At 42.3% G+C, this 23455-nt stretch overlaps 2 protein-coding genes across 3 annotated transcripts; one reads left to right on the plus strand and one right to left on the minus strand.

Annotated features, from left to right (window-relative positions):
• On the plus strand, positions 1-19054 carry SGF29 (SAGA complex associated factor 29). Its single transcript, XM_077193268.1, has 9 exons — positions 1-135; positions 1441-1516; positions 1601-1673; positions 2986-3050; positions 3203-3332; positions 6813-6959; positions 11874-11909; positions 12693-12855; positions 17907-19054. Exons 1-9 carry the CDS (start codon positions 61-63, stop codon positions 18021-18023), a joined length of 882 nt encoding a protein of 293 aa, XP_077049383.1. The 5' UTR covers positions 1-60; the 3' UTR covers positions 18024-19054.
• SLX1B (structure-specific endonuclease subunit SLX1B) lies at positions 18986-23271 on the minus strand. Of its 2 annotated transcripts, XM_077193269.1 has the most exons (5): positions 22675-22892; positions 21930-21981; positions 21013-21315; positions 20232-20362; positions 18986-19190 (listed from the first exon to the last, which is right to left on the minus strand). In XM_077193269.1, the coding sequence occupies exons 1-5, from the start codon at positions 22839-22841 to the stop codon at positions 19073-19075; spliced, it is 771 nt and encodes a 256-aa protein (XP_077049384.1). In that variant the 5' UTR covers positions 22842-22892; the 3' UTR covers positions 18986-19072. The 2 variants fall into 2 exon arrangements, with proteins under 2 accessions (XP_077049384.1, XP_077049385.1); XM_077193270.1 differs by lacking the exon at positions 21013-21315 and having other exon boundaries at positions 22675-23271.
• Between the last annotated feature and the right edge of the window lie 184 nt (positions 23272-23455).

Consider the following 23455-nt stretch of genomic DNA (forward strand, 5'->3'; position numbering starts at 1 on the left):
CGCATCTCCCTCAGGAGCCGCCGCCATTTTGCCCCTCCATCCCCGTTCCATTCTCCCGTCATGGCGCTGGTCTCGGCCGATTCCCGCATCGCGGAGCTGCTGGGAGAGCTGCACCAGCTCATTAAACAGACGCAGGTACCGGAATTTCTTTTAGGATCTTCCAATTTTCTTGAAGGATTTCTCTTTCTTCCTTAGCATCCCCCGTTTTCCATCCCCGATCCCCGTTTGCTGCAGTTTTCTCCGATTTCTCCTCACCGGTCCCGTTATTTCCCTCCCGTTTCCCCTCGCGGACCTCCAAAATCACCCATTTCACCCCAAAATCGCCTCTTTTCCCTCACAGATCCCAAAAATCACCCATTTCACCCAAAATCACCTCTTTCCCCTCACGGACCTCCTGTTTCTCCCTCATGTCTCCTCACAAATTTGCATTTTCCCCTCACAGATTTACATTTTCCCCTCGCAAATTTGCATTTTCCCCTCACAAATCCCCGTTTCCCCTCAAAATCTCCAGTTTCCCCTCATAAATCCCCCGTTTCCCCTCAAAATCTCCAGTTTCCCCTCACAAATCCCCCGTTTCCCCTCAAAATCTCCAGTTTCCCCTCACAAATCCCCCGTTTCCCCTCAAAATCTCCAGTTTCCCCTCACAAACCTCGCAAAACCACCAATTTTTAGCCCTAAAGCATTCATTTTGCCCAAAAATCGAGCATATCTAGACCTAAAATCACCTATTTTACCATAAAACTGCCCATTGCTATTGCAAAATGGCCCATTTTATACCAAATTCACAAATTTTACTCTCAAAATTGAAACATTTTTGCCCCCAAATCACCTGCTTCTATCCCAAATCCTTCTTAATTGACTCAAATTCCACATTCCCACCCCCAATCCTCTATTTTATGTAAAATCCCCAATTTTTCTCAGTTTTTTCCCTCAAAATTTCTCCTTGTTAACTTCAACCCCTAAAAACCCCACATTTTCCCTCAAAAATCTCCATTTATAAACCCCAATCTCCAAACTCCCCCGTTTTTCCCTCACAAATCCCCTTTATTAACTCCAACCCCCAAAATCCATCACTTTTCCCTCAAAACCTTTTCCTTATTAATTCTTACCCCTCAAAATCCCTATTTTTCCCCTCATAAATCTAAATTTATTAACTCCAACCCCCAAATTTCCCAATCTTTCCCTCATAAATCCCCCTTTATTAACCCAAACATCCTCTTTTCCCTCCTTTTTTCCTCATTTTCACCCCTTTTCCTCTCCTTTTTCCCCTGATTTTTCCCTATTTTTTCCCTATTTTTTCCCTATTTTTTCCATTTTTTCCCCAATTTTCCCCCTTTTTCCCCAATTTTCCCCCTTTTTCCCCAATTTTCACCCTTTTTTCCTCAATTTTCCCTCTTTTTCCCCAATTTTCTCCATTTTTTTCCCCATTTTTCCCCTCAGGAGGAACGCTCCCGCAGCGAGCACAACCTGGTGAACATCCAGAAAACTCACGAGCGGATGCAGACAGAGAACAAAAGTAACAAATTCTGGGATTTAGAGGGAATTTTGGGGGGGATTTGGGGTTTTTTTGGGGCATTTTGACCCCCAAAATCCTCTTCAGTTTCCCCCTATTACCGCACCAAGCTCCGAGGGCTCTACACCACAGCCAAGGCAGATGCTGAGGCCGAGTGCAAGTGAGTCCAGAATTCCCATTTTTAAACCCAAAAAACCTCCAATTTCTACTTTATCCCTTCAGATTTCCACTTTACCCCTTCAAATTCCAAATTTTTTTCCTCAAAATTCCCATTTTTCCCCTCAGATTTCCTCTTTTTTCCCCTCAAATTTCCTCTTTTTTCCTCTCAGATTTCTGCTTATCCCCCTCAGATTTGTGATTTTCCCTTCAAATTTCTACTTTTCCCCCTCAGATTCCCACTTTTTTCCCTCACATTTCTCACCTTTTGCTCACAGATATTTTTCACTTCCTATTTCTGCTTTTTCCCTTCAAATTCCCACTTTTCTCCCTCAGATTTTCATATTTTCTTCTCAAATTTCCTCTTTTTCCTTTAAGATTCCCGCTTTTCCCCCTCAGATTCACACTTTTCCCTTCAAATTCCCACTTTATTCCTTCAAATTTCCACATTTGTCCCTCAGATTTCTGCTCTTTCCCTGCTAAATTCCACTTTTTCCCCTCAGATTTCTGGTTTTCCCTCTCAGATTCCCACTTTTCCCTTCAAATTCCCACTTTTCTCCTTCAGATTTTCATATTTTCTTCTCAGATTTCCTCTTTTTCCTTTAAGATTCCCACTTTTCCCTCAGATTTCTGCTTTTTCCCCTCAGATTTCCACTTTTCCCTTCAAATTCCCATTTTATTCCTTCAAATTCCCACATTTGTCCCTCAGATTTCCACTTTTCCCTTCAAATTCCCACTTTATTCCTTTAAATTCCCACTTTTCTCCCTCAGATTTCCCCTTTTTCCCCTCAGATTTCTGTTGTTTCCCTGCTAATTTCCCCTTTTATCCCTCAGATTCCCACTTTTCCCATCAAATTCCCACTTTTCCCCTCAGATTCCCACTTTTCCTACAAATTCCCATTTTCCCCCCTCAGATTCTGACTTTTTGCCCTCAGATTTCCACTTTTACTCCTCAGATTTCTTCTGTTTCCCTTCTAATTTCTACTTTTCCCCTCAGATTTCTGCTTTTCCCCTTGGATTCCCAATTTCCCCTTCAAATTCCCACTTTATTCCTTTAAATTCCCACTTTTCCCTTCAGATTTCCCCTTTTTCCCCTCACATTTCTGCTCTTTCCCCTCTAATTTTCCTTTTCCCCTCAGATTTTCCCTCACAATTCCCTCCCAATTTTCCCTAAACCCCCCATTTCCCCCCACCCTCCTCCTCCCTTTTTCCCCAAAAACCCCATTTTTTCCCCCAAAATCCCTCCCTTTTCCCTTCCCACCTTCCGAACTCCACTTTTATTCCAAAGTTTTACTTTTTTTCCCCTCATTTTTCAGCGTTCTCCGGAGAGCTCTGGATAAAATCGCCGAGATCAAATCCCTGCTCGAGGAGCGCCGCATTGGTACGGCCGCCAGGGGGCGCCGCGGTGCCGCTCCCCTCACGGCCGGAAAAAAGGCGGGAAACGCCTCAAACCCTTTCAAATCCCTTAAAATTCCACCCAAATCCCTCAAATTTTAAGGAATTTGGGTTTTTAAAAAATTTTTATAATTCCAGCGGCAAAAATCGCCGGGATTTACAGCGAGGCGGAGCCGCCCAGGAAGACGATGAGGAGGGGGGTGCTGATGACGCTGCTGCAGCAGTCGGCCATGACGCTGCCGCTGTGGATCGGGAAACCCGGAGAAAAGTGAGGAAAAATGGGGAAAAATAAGGAAAAAAAAGGGAATTTTGGGGGATAATGAGGGATTTGGGAAGGTAAAGTGGGAATTTGGGGGAAAAAAGGGAGAATTTTGCTAAAAAAATGGAGATTTGGGGGGATAAAAGGGGATTTGAGGGTGCTGAGGAGGGTGGTGCTGTGGGTCGGGAAGCCTGGAGAAAAGTGGGGAAAAATTGGGAAAAAAAAGGGAAATTTGGGGGATAATGAGGGATTTGGGAAGATAAAGTGGGAATTTGGGAGGAAAAGTGGGAATTTGGGGGAAAAAAGGGAGAATTTTGTTAAAAAATGGAGATTTGGAGGGGATAAAAGGGGATTGGAGGGTGCTGAGGATGGTGGTGCTGTGGGTCGGGAAATGTGGAGAAAAGGGAGGAAAAATGGGGAAAAATTAGGAAAAAAAAGGGAAATTTGGGGGATAATGAGGGATTTGGGAGGGTAAAGAGGGAATTTGGGGGAAAAAGGGGAGAATTTTGCTAAAAAATGGAGATTTGGGGGGGATAAAAGGGGATTGGAGGGTGCTGAGGATGGTGGTGCTGTGGGTTGGGAAATGTGGGGAAAAAGTGAGGAAAAATGGGGAAAAATTGGGAAAAAAAAGGGAAATTTGGGGGATAATGAGGGATTTGGGAAGGTAAAGTGGGAATTTGGGAGAAAAAAGGGAGAAATTTGCTTAAAAAATGGAGATTTGGGGGGAATAAAAGGGGATTTGAGGGTGCTGAGGATGGTGGTGCTGTGGGTCGGGAAATGTGAGGAAAAATGAGGAAAAATGGGGAAAAATTGGGGAAAAAAGGGAATTTTGGGGGATAATGAGGGATTTGGGAGGGTAAAGTGGGAATTTGGGGGAAAAAAGGGAGAATTTTGCTAAAAAAATGGAGATTTGGGGGGATAAAAGGGGATTTGAGGGTGCTAAGGATGGTGGGGCTGTGGGTTGGGAAATGTGAGGAAAAATGAGGAAAAATGGGGAAAAATTGGGAAAATTTGGGGAAAAATTGGGAAAAAAAAGGGAATTTTGGGGAATAATGAGGGATTTGGGAGGGTAAAGAGGGATTTGGGGGGAAAAGTGGGAGAAATTTGCTAAAAAAATGGAGATTTGGGGGGATAAAAGGGGATTTGAGGGTGCTGAGGATGGTGGTGCTGTGGGTCGGGAAGCCTGGAGAAAAGTGAGGAAAAATGGGGAAAAATTGGGAAAAAAAAGGGAAATTTGGGGAATAATGAGGGATTTGGGAGGGTAAAGTGGGATTTGGGGGGAAAAATGGGGATTTTTGGGAAAATTTTGAGAATTTTGGGAATTTTTGAGGGGAATTTTTAGGGGAAATTGTAGGGGAAATGTTGGGGATTTTTGGGAATTTTTATGGGGAAATTTTTGGGAACATTTCAGGAGTTTTTGGAAATATGTTGGAAAATTTGGGGAATTTTGGGGAATTTTTATGGGGAATTTGAGGCAATTTTGGGGAGAAAAAATGGGATTTTTGTAGAATTTGAGGGAATTTTTATGAGAAATTTTGGGGGAATTTTGGGAATTTTCAGGAGAAAAAAAATGGGATTTTTGGGGAATTTCTAGGATTTTTTTATGGGGAATTTTTGGGGACTTTTTATGGGAAAATTTTGAGAAATTTTATGGGGAATTTGAGGCAATTTTGGGGAATTTTCAGGAGAAAAAAAATGGGATTTTTGTGGAATTTTTAGGATTTTTATGGGGAATTTGAGGGAATTTTGGGGTATTTTCAGGAGAAAAAAAATCGGGATTTTTGCGGAATTTTTGGGACTTTTTATGGGAAAATTTTGAGAAAGTTTAAGGGAATTTTTGGGGAATTTTTAGGATTTTTATGGGGAATTTGAGGCAATTTTGGGGAAATTTGAGGAGAAAAAAAATGGGATTTTTGTGGAATTTTTGGGAATATTTGTGGGGAATTTGAGGGAATTTTGGGGAACTTTCAGGACAAAAAAAATCAAAATTTTTCAGGAATTTGATGCCGTTTAGGGGTACTTTCAGGAGAAAAAAAATTGAATTTTTGGAATTTTTATGGGGAAATTGATGCAATTTTGGGGAATTTCCAGGAGAAAAAAAAATTGAATTTTTTGGGAATTTTTATGGGGAATTTGAGACAATTTTGGGGAATTTTCAGGAGAAAAAAACTGCGATTTTGGGGCAATTTTCTGGAATTTCTTTGGGAATTTTGGGGAATTTTCAGGAGAAAAAAAATTTGAATTTTTGGGGAATTTGAGGGAATTATGGGGAATTTTCAGGAGAAAAAAAAATTGGAATTTTGGGGGAATTTGAGGGAATTTTTATGGGAAATTTTGGGGGAATTTTGGGTATTTTCAGGAGAAAAAAATTGGAATTTTGGGGAATTTTCAGGAGAAAAAAAATCGGGATTTTTGCGGAATTTTTGGGACTTTTTATGGGAAAATTTTGAGAAATTTTAAGGGAATTTTTGGGGAATTTTTAGGGTGTTTATGGGGAATTTGAGGCAATTTTGGGGAATTTTCAGGAGAAAAAATTGGGATTTTTGGGGAATTTTTAGGATTTTTTTATGGGGAATTTTGGGGGAATTTGGGGAACCTTCAGGAGAAAAAAAATTGAATTTTTAGGAATTTTTATGGGGAATTTGAGGCAATTTTGGGGGGACATTTTATGGGGAATTAGAGGCAATTTTGGGGAATTTCCAGGAGAAAAAACCTGCGATTTTGGGGCAATTTTCTGGAATTTTTGTAGGGAATTTTGGGGTATTTTCAGGAGAATAAAAAATTTGAATTTTCTGGGAAATTTGAGGGAATTATGGGGAATTTTCAGGAGAATAAAAAATTTGAATTTTTTCAGAAATTTGAGGGAATTATGGGGAATTTTCAGGAGAAAAAAATTGAATTTTTAGGAATTTTTATGGGGAATTTTGGGGTATTTTCAGGAGAAAAAAAAATTGAATTTTTGGGAATTTTTATGGGGAATTTGAGGGAATTATGGGAAATTTCCAGGAGAAAAAAAATTGAATTTTTAGTAATTTTTATGGGGAATTTGATGCAATTTTGGGGAATTTTCAGGAGAAAAAAATTGCGATTTTGGGGCAACTTTCTGGAATTTTTTGGGGAATGTGAGGGAATTTTTATGGGGAATTTTGGGGTATTTTTAGGACAAAAAAAGAATTGGGATTTTGGGAGAATTTTCTGGAATTTTTATAGGGAATTTTGGGGAAATTTTGGGGACTTTTTATGGGAAATTTTTGGGAAAATCTTGAGAATCTTATGGGGAATTTGAGGGAGTTTTGGGGCATTTTCAGGAGAAAAAAAATTGAATTTTTAGGAATTTTTATGAGCAATTTAATACAACTTTGCCAAAACCTCTCCCCCATCCCCCCCCGCATTTCCCACCCGATTCCCACAATTTTTGGGCTGAATTTTGGGCTAAAACCCTGGGAATTTTGGCATTTACCAAATCCCTGCTGCCTTTTCTCCTCCCAGGCCCCCTCCCCTGTGCGGGGCGGTCCCGGCCGCCGGGGATTACGTGGCCAAGCCTGGGGACAAAGTGGCCGCCAGGGTGAAGGCGCTGGAGGGGGACGAGCAGTGGATCCTGGCCGAGGTCGTCAGCTACAGCCACGCTGCCAACAAGTGAGTGAAAAACCCAAAATCTCCTTTTTTTAACCCAAAATCCCCTTTTTTCAGCCCAAAATCCCCCTTTTTTCAACCCAAAATCGCCGAAAAATGCGGATTTTTGATGTTAAAATTGAATTTTTTGTGCCCCGAAAATTCAAATTTTTAGCCTGAAATTCAAAATTTTCAGGCCAAAATTCACCTTATTTCGGTAAAAATCAAATTTTTTTGGTTAAAATTTGCTTTATTTGGTTAAAAATTGAGTTTTTCAGGCCAAAATTCCCTTGAAATCGTTAAAAATCGATTTCTTTGGGTCAAAATTTGCTTCATTTGGCTCAAATTTGATTTTCAGGCCAAAATTCACTTTTTTGGGCTGAAAACTCACTTTTATTGCTAAAAATTCACATTTTTGGGGCTCAAAATTCACATTTTTCATCATCAAAATTCCCTTTTTTCCGCCCCGAAAAAATCCAAATTTCAGCCCAAAGGTCAAATTTTTCTGGGCGAAATTCACCTTATTTAGTTAAAAATCGAATTTTTTTGGTTAAAATTGGATTTATTTGGCTCCAAATTGGCTTTTTCAACCCAAAATCCCCTTTTTTCAGCCCAAAATTCCAGTCCTGGACCTCAGAATCTGGGGGGTTTGGCCAAAAAATGAGAATTTTTGATGTTAAAATTGAATTTTTTGTGCTCCGAAAATTCAAATTTTCACCCGAAATTCAAATTTTCCTGGGTGAAATTCTCTTTATTTGGTTAAAAATTGATTTTTTCTGGACAAAATTTCTGGTTTTAGGCTGAAAATTCACTTTTATTGGTAAAAATTCACATTTTGGGGCTCAAAATGCACATTTTTTACATTCAAAATTCCTTTTCTTTCAGCCTGAAAATTCAAATTTTCAGCCCGAAGTTGAAATTTTTCTGGGTGAAATTCACCTTATTTGGCTCAAAATGGGCTTTTTCAGCCCAAAATCCCCTTTTTTCAGCCCAAAATTCCAGTCCTGGACCTCGAAATCTGGGGGGTTTGGCTGAAAAATGGGAATTTTTGATGTTAAAATTGAGTTTTTTGTGCTCCGAAAATTCAAATTTTCACCCTAAATTCAAATTTTTCTGGGCGAAATTCTCTTTATTTAGTTAAAAATCGAATTTTTTTGGTCAAAATTTGCTTTATTTGGTTAAAAATTGAATTTTCTGGCCAAAATCCTCTTTTTTTGGGCTGAAAATTCACTTTTATTGGTAAAAATACCCATTTTTGGCCTCAAAATTTGCTTTTTTCCCTCAAAAATCAAGGTTTTGGCTCCAAATTGGCTTTTTCAGCCCAAAATCCCCCTTTTCAGCCCAAAATTCCAGTCCTGGACCTTGAAATCTGATCAATATTGCCTGAAAATGCGGATTTTTGATGTCGAAATTGAATTTTTTTGTGCCCCGAAATTTAAATTTTTCTGGCCGAAATTTTCTTTATTTGGTTAAAAATCGAATTTTTTTTTGGTCAAAATTTGCTTTATTTGGTTAAAAATTGAAATTTTTTGGTCAAAATTTGCTTTATTTGGCTCAAAATTGGCTTTTTCGGGCCAAAATTTCCTTTTTTGGGCTGAAAATGCATTTTTATTGCTAAAAATACCCATTTTTGGCCTTAAAATTTGCTTTATTTGGCTCCAAATCGAATTTTCTGGTCCAAATTCTCTTTATTTGGTTAAAAATTGACTTTTTATGGTCAAAATTTGCTTTATTTGGCTCAAAATTGACTTTTTTTGGCCAAAGTCCACGTGAGGGACCCAAAATCCCCTTTTTTCAGCCCAAAATTCCAGTCCTGGACCTCGAAATCTGGGGGGTTTGGCCAAAAAATGGGAATTTTTGACATCAAAATTCCATTTTTTCCACCTCGAAATTCAAATTTTTCAGGCCAAAATTCTCTTTATTTGGTTAAAAATCAAATTTTTTTTGGTCAAAATTTGCTTTATTTGGCTCCAAGTTGACTTTTTCGGACAAAAATTTGCTTTATTTGGCTCAAAATTGAGTTTTTCTGGTCCAAATTCTCCTTATTTGGTTAAAAATTGATTTTATTGCTCAAATTTTGCTTTATTTGGCTCAAAATTGGCTTTTTCAGGCCAAAATTCTCTTTATTTGGCTCCAAATTGATTTTTCTGGCCAAAATTCACGTGAGAAACCCAAAATCCCCCTTTTTCAACCCAAAATCCCCTTTTGCAGCCCAAAATTCCAGTCCTGGACCTCGAAATCTGGGCGGTTTGGCCGAAAAATGGGAATTTTTGCTGTTAAAATTGAGTTTTTTGTGCTCCGAAAATTCAAATTTTCAGCCCAAAATTCAAATTTTCCTGGGCGAAATTCTCTTTATTTGGTAAAAAATCAAATTATTTTGGCCAAAATTCTCTTTATATGGCTCAAAATTGGCTTTTTCAGGTCAAAATTTGCTTTATTTGGCTCAAAATTGAATTTTCTGGCCAAAATTCTCTTTATTTGGTAAAAAATCAAATTATTTTGGTCAAAATTTGCTTTATTTGGCTCCAAATTCACTTTTCTGGCCTAAATTCTCTTTATTTGGTTAAAAATTGAATTTTTTTGGGTCAAAATTTGCTTCATTTGGCTCAAATTTGACTATTCTGGCCAAAATTCTCTTTATTTGGTTAAAAATTGATTTTTTTTTGGTCAAAATTTGCTTTATTTGGCTCAAAATTGAATTTTGTGGCCAAAATTTGCTTTATTTGGTTAAAAAGTGAATTTTTTTGGTCAAATTTCTCTTTATTTGGCTCAAAATTGACTTTTTCTGGCCAAAATTCACATGAGAGACCCAAAATCCCAGTCCTGGACCTCGAAATCTGGGGGGTTTGGCCAAAAAATGCGGATTTTTGACATCAAAATTCCATTTTTTCCGCCCCGAAAATTCAAATTTTCAGCCCAAAATTCAAATTTTTCTGGGCGAAATTCTCTTTATTTGGTTAAAAATTCAATTTTTTTTGGTCAAAATTTGCTTTATTTGGCTCAAAATTGACTTTTTCTGGCGAAAATTGACTTTTTTGGCTAAAATTCGCTTTTTTGGGCTGAAAAGTCACTTTTATTGGTAAAAATTCACATTTTGGGGCTCAAAATTCACATTTTTTGCCATCAAAATTCCCTTTTTTTATCCCAAAAATTCCAAATTTTCAGCCCAAAGGTCAGATTTTCTGGGCGAAATTCTCTTTATTTGGTTAAAAATCGAATTATTTTGGCCAAAATTGTCTTTATTTGGCTCCAAATTGGCTTTTTCAGCCCAAAATCCCCTTTTTTCAACCCAAAATTCCCGTTTTCAACCCAAAATCCCCTTTTTCAGCCCAAAATTCCAGTCCTGGACCTCGAAATCTGGGGGATTTGGCCAAAAAATGCGGATTTTTGATGTTAAAATTGAGTTTTTTGTGTTCCGAAAATTCAAATTTTCAGCCTAAATTCAAATTTTTTCTGGGCGAAATTCTCTTTATTTGGTTAAAAATTCAATTTTTTTGGTCAAAATTTGCTTTATTTGCCTCCAAATTGAATTTTTTGGCCAAAATTAACTTTTTTGGGCTAAAAATTAACTTTTTCAGGCCAAAATTTCCTTTTTTGGTGTGAAAATTCACTTTATTGGTAAAAATGCCCATTTTTGGCATCAAAATTTGCTTTTTTTTGCCTCAAAATTGACTTGGTTCTCTTCAAAATTCACTTCTTTGGGCTTAAAATTCACATTTTTTTGCATTCAAAATTCCTTTTTTTTAGCCCAAAAAAATTGAATTTTTGGGCTCAAAATTTGAGGTAAAATTCCAATTTTTGGGCTGAAAATTCCAAGTTTTGAGGTAAAATTCCAATTTTTGGGGAAATTCCCATTTTTGAGGTAAAATTCTAATTTTTGGGGTAAACTTCCAATTTTGTCTGAAAATTCCAATTTTTGAGGTAAAAATTCCAATTTTTGAGGTAAAATTCCAATTTTTCAGGTAAAATTCTCATTTTTGGGCTGAAAATTCCAATTTTTGGGGTAAAATTCCAAATTTTGAGGTAAAACTTCCAATTTTTGGGGTAAAATGCCAATTTCTGAGGTAAAAATTCCAATTTTTGGGGGAAAATTCCAATTTTGGCTGAAAAATCCAATTTTTGGGGTAAAATTCCAATTTTTGAAGTAAAATTCCAATTTTTGAGGTAAAATTCCAATTTTGGGCTGAAAATTCCAATTTTTGAGGTAAAAATTCCAATTTTGGGCTGAAAATTCCAATTTTGGGCATAAAGTTCCAATTTTTGGGCTGAAAATTCCAATTTGTGGGGTAAAATTCCCATTTTGAGGTAAAATTCCAATTTTTGGGCTAAAAATTCCAATTTTTGAGGTAAAACTCCAATTTTTGAGGTAAAATTCCAATTTTTGGGCTGAAAATTCCAATTTCTGAGGTAAAATTCAAATTTTTGAGGTAAAGTTCCCATTTTTGGGCTGAAAATTCAAATTTTTGAGGCAAAAATTCCAATTTTTGTGGTAAAATGCCAATTTCTGAGGTAAAAATTCCAATTTTTGAGGTAAAACTTTAATTTTTGGGGTAAAATTCCAATTTTTGTGGTAAAATGCCAATTTTGGGGTAAAAATTCCAATTTTTGAGGTAAAGATTCCAATTTTTGAGGAAAGATTCCAATTTTTGTGGTAAAATGCCAATTTCTGAGGTAAAAATTCCAATTTTTGAGGTAAAACTTTAATTTTTGGGGTAAAATTCCAATTTTTGTGGTAAAATGCCAATTTTGGGGTAAAAATTCCAATTTTTGAGGAAAGATTCCAATTTTTGGGGTAAAATTCCAATTTTGAGGTAAAATTCCAATTTTTGAGGTAAAACTTTAATTTTTGGGGTAAAATTCCAATTTTTGGGCTGAAAATTCCCCTTTTTTGCCTCAGTTTTTTGGTTCTGAGTTGGGATTTTTGGTTTTTTCCCTCAGGTACGAAGTCGACGACATCGATGAGGAAGGCAAAGAGTGAGTGAGGAAAAAAATCCCCAAATTTGGGTTAAATGCCCCAAAATCCCCTCAAAACAACCCAAAAAAAACCCCCAAATTTTTCCCAATAAAACTCAAAATTTTCCCCATTTTTTCCCCATAAAAATTACAATTTTTTTCTCCAAAAAATCAAAATTTCCTCCCTCCAAAATCCCAAATTTTCTCCCAAAAAAATCCCAAATTTTCTCCCATAAAAATCCCAAATTTTCTCCCATAAAAATCCCAAATTTCCCCTAAAAAAATCCCATTTTTTCCCCCTAAAATTCCCATTTTTTCCCTCTAAAAACTCCCAATTTTCCCCAATAAAAATCTAAATATACCCCTAAAATTCCAATTTTTTTCCCACAAAAATCCCAAATTTTCTCCCACAAAAATCCCAATTTCCCCCCAAATTTCCCCTAAAAAATCCCATTTTTCCTCCTAAAATTCCCATTTTTCCCCATTTTCCCCATTTTTTCTTCCAAAAATTCCCAATTTTTCCCCAAGTTTTTTCCCCAATAAAAATCTCAATTTACCCCTAAACTCCCAAATTTTCTCAAAAAAAACCCAAAATTTTCTCCCATAAAAATCCCTCTTAACCCCCTTAAAATCCCGAATTTTCTCCCATAAAAATCCCAAATTTCCCCCAAAAAAATCCCAATTTTTCCCCATAAAAACCCCATCTCCTCTTCAACTTTTCCCCCATATAAATCCCATTTTTCCCCTATTTTCCCCCCAATTTTTCCCGTTTTACCCAAAATCCCCTTTTTTCTCCCCAAAAAGGCGCCACACCCTGAGCCGCCGCCGCATCATCCCCCTGCCCCAATGGAAAACCAACCCCGAGACGGATCCTGAGGCTCTGTTCCACAAGGATCAGCTGGTGCTGGCCCTGTACCCCCAAACCACCTGCTTCTACCGGGCCCTGATCCACGCCCCGCCCCAGCGCGTGAGTCTGACCCAAAATCGGCCGAAATCGCCCCAAAAATCCCCTCAAAAATGAGGATTTTTGGTTAAAAATGGAGGCGACCTCAAGGGGGCCCTGTGGGAGCTGGGTTGCTAAGGGGCGGGGCTTGTTGCTAGGGTGGTGTTGCCATATAAGGAAAGTGCTGAGGTAATGCCTTCTGAGGGGTTGCTAAGGGGCGTGGCTTGTTGCTAGGGTGGTATTGCCATATAAGGAAAATGGTGAGGTAATGCCTTCTGAGGGGTTGCTAAGGGGAGGGACTTGTTGCTAATGTAGAGTTACCATATATGGTAAATGTTGAGGTAATGCATTATGAGGGGTTGCTAAGGGGCGTGGTTTGTTGCTATGGTAGAGTTACCATATATGGGAAATGCTGAGGTAATGCTTTATGAGGGGTTTCTAAGGGGCGTGGCTTGTTGCTAACGGTGATATTCCCATATAAGGCAAATGCTGAGGTAGTGCTTTATGTGGAGTTGCTAAGGGGCGTGGCTTGTTGCCAGGGTGACGTTTCCATATAAGGAAACCGCCACAGCATTGCTTTATGAGGGGTTAAGGGGCGGGGCTTGTTGCTTAGGCAAGGCATTGCCATATTAGGTGGTTGTTAGGGGGCGTGGCTTGTTGTTTAGGAGAGGCATTGCCATCTATGTTGTCCTCATCCACGCCCCGCCTCAGCGCATGAGTCTGACCCAAAATCGGCCGAAATCGCCCCAAAAATCCCCTCAAAAATGAGGATTTTTGGTTAAAAATGGAGGCGGCCGCAAGGGGGCCCTGTGGAAGCTGGGTTGCTAAGGGGCGGGGCTTGTTGCTATGGTGGTATTGCCATATAAGGAAAATGGTGAGGTAAAGCCTTCTGAGGGGTTGCTAAGGGGCGGGGCTTGTTGCTATGGTGGTATTGCCATATAAGGAAAATGTTGAGGTAATGCTTTATGAGGGGTTGCTAAGGGGCGTGGCTTGTTGCTAAGGAAAGGCATTGTTATGAGGGGTTGCTAAGGGGCGTGGCTTGTTGCTAGGGTGGTATTGTCATATAAGGAAAATGGTGAGGTAAAGCCTTCTGAGGGGTTGCTAAGGGGCGTGGCTTGTTGCTAGGGTGGTATTGCCATATAAGGAAAGTGCTGAGGTAATACCTTCTGAGGGGTTGCTAAGGGGCAGGGCTTGTTGCTAGGGTGCCGTTTCCATATAAGGAAACCACCACAGCATTGCTTTATGAGGGGTTAAGGGGCGGGACTTGTTGCTTAGGCAAGGCATTGCCATATTAGGTGGTTGTTAGGGGGCGTGGCTTGTTGTTTAGGAGAGGCATTGCCATCTATGTTGTCCTCATCCACGCCCCGCCTCAGCGCATGAGTCTGACCCAAAATCGGCCGAAATCGCCCCAAAAATCCCCTCAAAAATGAGGATTTTTGGTTAAAAATGGAGGCGGCCGCAAGGGGGCCCTGTGGAAGCTGGGTTGCTAAGGGGCGGGGCTTGTTGCTATGGTGGTATTGCCATATAAGGAAAATGGTGAGGTAAAGCCTTCTGAGGGGTTGCTAAGGGGCGGGGCTTGTTGCTATGGTGGTATTGCCATATAAGGAAAATGTTGAGGTAATGCTTTATGAGGGGTTGCTAAGGGGCATGGCTTGTTGCTAAGGAAAGGCATTGTTATGAGGGGTTGCTAAGGGGCGTGGCTTGTTGCTAGGGTGGTATTGTCATATAAGGAAAATGGTGAGGTAAAGCCTTCTGAGGGGTTGCTAAGGGGCGTGGCTTGTTGCTAGGGTGGTATTGCCATATAAGGAAAGTGCTGAGGTAATACCTTCTGAGGGGTTGCTAAGGGGCAGGGCTTGTTGCTAGGGTGCCGTTTCCATATAAGGAAACCACCACAGCATTGCTTTATGAGGGGTTAAGGGGCGGGACTTGTTGCTTAGGCAAGGCATTGCCATATTAGGTGGTTGTTAGGGGGCGTGGCTTGTTGTTTAGGAGAGGCATTGCCATCTATGTTGCCCTCATCCACGCCCCGCCTCAGCGCGTGAGTCTGACCCAAAATCGGCCGAAATCGCCCCAAAAATCCCCTCAAAAATGAGGATTTTTGGTTAAAAATGGAGGCGACCTCAAGGGGGCCCTGTGGGAGCTCGGTTGCTAATGGGCGGGGCTTGTTGCTAGGGTGGTGTTGCCATATAAGGAAAGTGCTGAGGTAATGCCTTCTGAGGGGTTGCTAAGGGGCGTGGCTTGTTGCTAAGGAGAGTAATTGCTAAGGGGTGTGGCTTGTTGCTAGGGTGGTAATGCCGTCTGAGGGGTTGCTAAGGGCCGTGGCTTGTTCCTAGGGAGAGTTATTGTTAAGGGGTGTGGCTTGTTGCTAGGGTGGTGTTGCCATATAAGGAAAGTGCTGAGGTAATGCCTTCTGAGGGGTTGCTAAGGGGTGTGGCTTGTTGCTAGGGTGGCTTTTCCATATAGGGAAAACGCCACAGCATTGCTTTATGAGGGGCTAAGGGGCAGGGCTTGTTGCTTAAGCAAGGCATTGCCAAATTAAGTTGTTAGGGGGCGTGGCTTGTTGCTAAGGAGAGACATTGCCATCTATGTTGCCCTCATCCACGCCCCGCCCCAGCGCCTGAGTCTGACCCAAAATCGCCCCAAAAATCCCCTCCAAAATGAGGATTTTTGGTTAAAAATGGAGGCGGCCGCAAGGGGGCCCTGTGGGAGCTGGGTTGCTAAGGGGCGGGGCTTGTTGCTAGGGTAGTTACCATATATGGTAAATGCTGAGGTAATGCTTTATGAGGGGTTTCTAAGGGGCGTGGCTTGTTGCTAGGGTGGTGTTGCCATATAAGGAAAATGGTGAGGTAAAGCCTTCTGAGGGGTTGCTAAGGGGCGTGGCTTGTTGCTAGGGTGGGATTGCCATATAAGGAAACTGCCAAAGCATTGCTTTATGAGGGGTTGCTAAGGGGCGGGGCTTGTTGCTTAGGCCAGGCATTGCCATATTAGGTGGTTGTTAGGGGGCGTGGCTTGTTGTTTAGGAGAGGCATTGCCATCTATGTTGCCCTCATCCACGCCCTGCCCCAGCGCGTGAGTCTGACCCAAAATCGGCCGAAATCGCCCCAAAAATCCCCTCAAAAATGAGGATTTTTGGTTAAAAATGGAGGCGGCCTCAAGGGGGCCCTGTGGGAGCTGGGTTGCTAAGGGGCGTGGCTTGTTGCTATGGTGGTATTGCCATATAAGGAAAACGCTGAGGTAATGCTTTCTGAGGGGTTGCTAAGGGGCGTGGCTTGTTGCTAGGGTGCCATTTCCATATAAGGAAAATGTTGAGGTAATGCCTTCTGAGGGGTTGCTAAGGGGCGGGGCTTGTTGCTAGGATGGTGTTTCCATATAAGGAAACCGCCAAAGTATTGCTTTATGAGGGGTTGCTAATGGTGGGGTTTGTTGCTTAAGCAAGGCATTGCAATATTAGGTGGTTGTTAGGGGGCGTGGCTTGTTGTTTAGGAGAGGCATTGCCATCTATGTTGCCCTCATCCATGCCCTGCCCCAGCGCGTGAGTCTGACCCAAAATCGGCCAAAATCGCCCCAAAAATCCCCTCAAAAATGAGGATTTTTGGTTAAAAATGGAGGCGGCCTCAAGGGGGCCCTGTGGGAGCTGGGCTGCTAAGGGGCGGGGCTTGTTGCTAGGGAAGGGTTACCATATATGGTAAATGTTTAGGTAATGCTTTCTGAGGGGTTGCTAAGGGGCGGGGCTTGTTGCTAGGGTGGTGTTGCCATATAAGGAAAATGGTGAGGTAAAGCCTTCTGAGGGGTTGCTAAGGGGCGTGGCTTGTTGCTAGGGTGGTATTGCCATATAAGGAAAGTGCTGAGGTAATGCCTTCTGAGGGGTTGCTAAGGGGCGTGGCTTGTTGCTAAGGAGAGTTATTGCTAAGGGGCGTGGCTTGTTGCTAGGGTGGTGTTGCCATATAAGGAAAATGGTGAGGTATAGCCTTCTGAGGGGTTGCTAAGGGGCGTGGCTTGTTGCTAGGGTGGTATTGCCATATAAGGAAAATGTTGAGGTAATGCCTTCTGAGGGGTTGCTAAGGGGCGTGGCTTGTTGCTAGGGTGCCGTTTCCATATAAGGAAACCGCCACAGCATTGCTTTATGAGGGGTTAAGGGGCGGGGCTTGTTGCATAGGCAAGGCATTGCTATATTAGGTGGTTGTTAGGGGGCGTGGCTTGTTGTTTAGGAGAGGCATTGCCATCTATGTTGCCCTCATCCACGCCCCGCCTCAGCGCGTGAGTCTGACCCAAAATCGGCCGAAATCGCCCCAAAAATCCCCTCAAAAATGAGGATTTTTGGTTAAAAATGGAGGCGGCCTCAAGGGGGCCCTGTAGGAGCTGGGTTGCTAAGGGGCGGGGCTTGTTGCTAGGGTAGTTACCATATATGGTAAATGCTGAGGTAATGCTTTATGAGGGGTTGCTAAGGGGCGTGGCTTGTTGCTAGGGTGGCATTGCCATATAAGGAAAATGGTGAGGTAAAGCCTTCTGAGGGGTTGCTAAGGGGCGTGGCTTGTTGCTAGGGTGGTATTGCCATATAAGGAAAGTGCTGAGGTAATGCCTTCTGAGGGGTTTCTAAGGGGCGTGGCTTGTTGCTAGGGTGGTATTGCCATATAAGGAAAGTGCTGAGGTAATGCCTTCTGAGGGGTTGCTAAGGGGCGTGGCTTGTTGCTAGGGTGGTGTTGCCATATAAGGAAATTGTTGAGGTAATGCGTTCTGAGGGGTTGCTAAGGGGCGTGGCTTGTAACTAAGGAGAGGCATTGCTATGAGGGGTTGCTAAGGGGTGTGGCTTGTTGCTAGGGTGGCATTACCATATAAGGGAAATGCTGAGGTATTGCTTTATGAGGGGTTGCTAAGGGGCGTGGCTTGTTGCTAAGGAACAGCATTACCATATAAGGGGGGTTGGTAAGGCCGCCATTTCCTTATGAGGGCGTTGCTAAGGGGCGTGGCTTGTTGCTATGGCCCAGTTACCATATAAGGGGATAATTTGTAGGCCTGGATTGTTTCTAATTCTTCTTTTTTCCCAAAAATTTTGAATTTTTTCCCAAATTTCCCAGCCCCAGGACGATTATTCGGTGCTTTTCGAGGACACCTCCTATGCCGACGGTTACTCCCCACCCCTGAACGTGGCCCAGCGCTACGTGGTGGCCTGCAAAGAGACCAAAAAAAAGTGAAATTTGGGGAAAAACTCCCCAAAATTTGGGAAAAACGACCCAAAATTCAGAAAGAGTGGCCTGGAAATAGGGGGGGAGGGGAAAATGGGATTTTTGGGGGGGAAAAATGGGATTAAATGGGGGAGAATTGAAAAAAAATTGATTTTTTTAATGAGGGAAAATGGGGGTTTTGTGGGGAGAAATTGGGATTTTTTTTAGGGCAATAAATGGGATTTTTAGTGGGGAAATTGTGATTTTTATGGGGGGAAATTTGGGATTTTTTTGGGGAAAAAATAAAGATTTTATCCTGGAATATTGGGGTTTTTTGGGGGGAAAAATGGAAATTTTTGAGGAAAAATTTGAGATTTTTTTTGGGTAAAAATTAGGATTTTAATCGGGAAAAAACCGGGGTTTTTTCGGGATTTTTATGAGTAAAAAATGAGAATTTTTGGGGGGGAAATTGGAATTTTTTGGGGTAAATTAGGTATTTTAGAAGGAAAATGGGGTTTTCATAGAGAAAAAGTTGGGATTTTTCTGCGGAAAATTTGGGATTTTCATGGGTGAAAATGATTGTTTTTTGGAAGGGATATTTTGTATTTTATGGGGAAAAAATGGAATTTTTATGGGGAAAATTTGGGATTTTTTGGGTGGAAAAAAGGCAATTTCTTTTTGGCAAATTTAAAATATTTTTGGGGAAATTTTGTTTTTTTTTAAAGGACAATAATTGGGAATTTTGGGGTGGAAATGTTGGATTTTTCTGGTGAAAATGGGGGGAAAATATCCCAAAATTTGGGGAAAAAATCTTTAAATTTTTGGGAGGGTTTGAAGGACCCCCCAAAAAAAGAAATTGATGTAAAAACAGGCAAAAAAGGGTAAAAAATGGGAATTTGATTACAAAAACGGCGGCCAAAAGGGGGAAGGGCAACAGGAAATGACATCATAGGGGTGTGGCCTAACAAAGCCACACCCTATTAAATAAAAAATAAATTAATAATCGAATTTTATTATAAAAATAAGCTAATTACAAATAAATACATTTAAAATGTTAAAAACCTATTGTGGGCGTGGCTTCACGTGGGGGCAGAGCTTGGAATGATGATGTCATCAGGCTCCGCCCACTCTTCTTCAGGCTCCGCCTCTCCACGGCAGCGACGAATCAGATCTCCCCACAGGAGGTGGGTGTGGCACCTGGGGGTGGGGTCAGAGTGAGGACACGCCCCCTTTGGACAAGCCCCGCCCATATCACATTACCTTATAAGGAAAATCCTTCAGTCTCAACAAGCCCCGCCCCTTAATAACCACTTTAACATTACCTTATAAGGAAAATGCTCCCCTAGCAACAGGCTCCACCCCTTTTACTTCCTACCAACAAGCTCCGCCCCCTTTTCGCCATTTTGAAGCCTTTCCTTATAAGGAAAAGGAGATTTGAAAACAAGCCCCGCCCCTTAGCAACCACTCACAGACTTATGGTGTAAGGAGCCCTTAGCAACAAGCCCCGCCCCCTAACAACAGGCTCCTCCCCCTGGCAGCCATTTTGGAGCCTTTCCTTTTAAGGAAAAATATAAACAAGCTCCTCCCCCTAGCAACAGACTCCTCCCACTGGCAGCCATCTTGGAAACAAACCCCGCCCCCCTGGCAGCCATCTTGGAATTTCTTCCTTTAAGGAAAAAAGCTTTTAAAAACAAGGCCCGGCCCTGGCAACCATTTGAATAATTTCCTTTTAAGGAAAAATGGTATTAGAAATAAACCCCGCCCCCTGGCAGCCATCTTGAATCCTTTCCTTATAAGGAAAAACTCTCCTAGAATGAAATCCCACCACTTGGCAGCCATCTTGGAATTTTTCCTTATAAGGAAAAAACAGCTTAGAAACAAACCCCACCCCCTGGCAGCCATCTTGGAACCATTCCTTATAAGGAAAAAACAGCTTGGAAATAGAGCCCCGCCCCCTAGCAGCCATCTTAGATAATTTCCTTATAAGGTAAAACTCCTTTAGAAACAAGTCCTGCCCCTGGCAGCCATCTTGGAAGCTTCCCCTATATAAAGTAAAAATCCCTAAAAACCAAGCCCCGCCCCCTGGCAGCCATCTTTGAACCATTCCTTATAAGGTAAAAACTTCTAAAAACCAAGCTCTACCCCTTAGCAGCCATTTTGAAACGTTTCCATATAAGGTAAAAAGCTTTAAAAACAAGCCCCGCCCCCAAACCCAAGCCCCGCCCCCTTTTTTATTACCTAGGACAGGCGCCTCCTACTGGCAGCAGCTGCAGCGGCTCAGGGGCCAGGAAGAGCCGGGCCAGGCACAAGGGATGGGCGGCCATCTTGCAGTATGGGCGGGGACAGCGCAAAAGGGGCGTGGCCTGGTCCTAAAAAGAGCGTGGAAATGTAAAAAACCCTGAAATTTCTGCTTAAAAGGCAAAAATTTTGCATAAATTAGCATTTTTAAAAAGATTAGATTGATTTAAAACTAAAACTAGTAATTCATGATTCAAATCCTGCCCACTACCTCTCAGGCCACGCCCACATTAAAAATTTGCATAATTTTACATTTTTATGCCTAAAAATTCCCCAAGTTTTAATTTTTGTACCTCTGAAGGCCACGCCCCTTTTAGGCCATGCCTAAAATTTAAATACCTTAAACCCCACCCCTTTTAACCCTGCCCTTTTAAGCTCCACCCCCTTTTACCATATCCAGCTTTAGGCTACTCCCACTTTTATTTTTATTGTTAAGCCACACCCATTTTTAAGCTCCACCCACTTTAGACTGCTCACAAAAAGCCACACCCACCTTAAGCCCCTCCCACTTCTAAGTATCCATTTGTGCCCCGCCCTCTTTAATTTGCTTAATGTAGCCACACCCCTTTAAGCTCCACCCACCTCATTAAACCTCTCAAAACTCCTCCCCTTTTAATCCCCACTCATCTTTAGCCCTGCCCACAAAATTAATTCATCTTAAGCCCCACCCCTTTTAGCCACACCATTTAAAGCCCTACCCCTTTAAGCCCCGCCCCCTTACCTCCCCACACAAGCCACACCCCGAATTCTCCAACTCCATTTCTTGACTCCGCCCCTTTTTCCTTTTAAGGCGTGGCAGCCCCGCCCCTTCCTCTTCCACTACGTGAGGGGGCGGAGCCAACTCTAGGGCGGGGCGAGGTGGGCGGAGCCAACGGATTCTCAGCGGGAGGCGGGACCAGGGCGGGGCCAAAAGAAGGCGGGGCAAGAGGCGGAGGGCGAAGCTGATTGGCTGCTCCCGTGGGCGGCGAGTGGGCGGGGCCAAGAGGCATCGGGAGGAGTTTGGGTGTTGCCACGCCCACTCGAACTGGAAAAAAGGGGCGGGGCTTAAGTGGGTTTGATTTAAATAAAAGGGGAGGAGTTTTGTTTAAATTAATAAGGTGGGTGGGGCTTAAAAATGGGATGGGTTTAATTTGGTGGGCGGGGCTTAAATAGAAGTGGGTGTAAAGGAGGTTTAGGGGGTGTGGCTTAAGTGGGTGAGGCTTAAATTACTCTTTTAAAAGTAGGAGGGGCTTAAATCAAAAGAAATTTTATTTCAATAGGTTGAAAGAAGTGGGCGGGGCTTCAATGGGTGGGGTTTAAGAGGTGGGAGGGGCTTAAATTAAAGGCAAATTTAAATAATTTGCATTATTACGAGGTGGGTGGAGCTTAAATGGATGGGGACTAGAAAGTGGGAGGGGCTTAAGTTCCAGATGGAGCAGTTTATACGTGCTTGGGAAAAGTGGGCGGGGCTTAAATGAGTGGTGTTTTAAAGGTGGGAGGGGCTTAAATTTAATTAATGAGATTGTTTTAATTTGGCCAAGTAAGGTGGGCGGGGCTTAGACAGGTGTGTCTAGAATGTGGGAGGAGCTTAAACTAAAGGAGGAAGGATTTGATGCATTTTAATGAGGTGGGCGGGGCTTAAAAGGGGGCGTGGCTCACCCTGAGGGCGGCGACGTCGGAGGGGAAGCCGTGGACGAAAAGTTCCATTTCCCTTTAGTTGGGGAAAAATGGGTTAAATTGGCTGAAAATTCATTGAAAATTTAAAAAATAACCAAGAAAATTAATTTTAATTTTAATCAGTAGGATTATTTAAAGTTAATTAAAAATTCTCCAAATCCCCCTTTAACTCTCCCAATTATCCCTTGAATCCCCCCAAATCGCACTTAAATCCTACAAAATCCTCCCCAAAATCCATTTTAACTCCCCCAAATCCTCCTTTAACCCAAAAATCCCCCCAAAATTCCTTAAAATTCCCCCTTAACTTCTGAAAATCCCTCTTTAATCCCTTTAAACACCCACAAATCCCTCCCAAAACCACTTAAGGCCCCCCAAATCTCTTCCAAACCCCCCTAGAACCCCCTAAACCCCCCCAAAATCCCCCCTAAATCCCCTTAAACCCCCCAAATGCCCCTTAAACACCCCCAAAATTCCGCTTCAATCCCTTTAAATTCCCCTGAAACCCCCAAATCCATCTTAAACCCTCCCAAATCCCCTTTAAATCTTCCAAACCACCCCCAAATCCCCTTTAAAGCCCCCCAAATCCCCCCCAAATCTCTTTTAAACCCCCCACATCCCCCTTACACCCTCCTAAATCCTCTTTAAACCCCCCAAAATCCCTTCTAAATCACCCCAAATTCCCCTTTAATCCCCATTAAGCCCCTCAAAACCCCCCGGGCTCCCCCACCAGGGCCCTCTCCCGCTCGTCTTTCGGGCTCCCCCTCTTTTCCTGCCCCCGTTGTGCTGCCGGAGCCGCCGCCGCGGATCCACCGTGAACCCAACGTAGGTTCGGCCCCGGCACCGGCCCCGGGGAGCGGCGGAGCGAAGCAAATACACGGCCCTCATCGCCGCCATCGCTGGCCCACAATGCACCGCGGGCACTTCCGGTTACATGAATCAACTTCCGCCTCGGTAAGGGGAGAGTTTTGCCTCGGTACCCACATAGCACCGCGAAGGTCTAAACTTCCGGTATGCTTTGCCTCGGTAAAAATGGCGGCATAATGCATTAAAGAGAAAGAGGAGGAGGAGAAGAAGGAGGACGAGGAGGAAGAAGAAGAGAAAATTGTTGTTTAATGCTCTGATTTCCGCCTCGGTAAGAGGAAGAATTTGTGCCTCGGTACCCACAATGCATTGCTAAAATGGAGGCCCTTGAGAGTTTTGCCTCGGTAAAGATGGCGGCGATTTTGCCTCGGTACCCATAGTGCATTGCGGCGCGTGAGGGGAGCTTCCGAAAGTTTCGCCTCGTTAAAAATATCGGCAAAATGCTTTAAAGAGAAGAAGAAGGAGGAGGAGGAGGAGTAGGTAGAAAAAAAATAGAGGTTTTTTTTTTAATGCTCGGATTTCCGCTTTGGAAGAGGGAGAATGTGTGCTTCGGTACCCAGAATGCATTGCGCATAAAAGGCGGGTCCGGGTTTTTGCCTCGGTAAAGATGGCGGCGATTTTGCCACGGTACCCACAATGCCTTGGGG

Source organism: Agelaius phoeniceus, chromosome 37, assembly GCF_051311805.1.
Source record: "Agelaius phoeniceus isolate bAgePho1 chromosome 37, bAgePho1.hap1, whole genome shotgun sequence".
In the NCBI taxonomy this organism is placed as follows: domain Eukaryota; kingdom Metazoa; phylum Chordata; class Aves; order Passeriformes; family Icteridae; genus Agelaius; species Agelaius phoeniceus.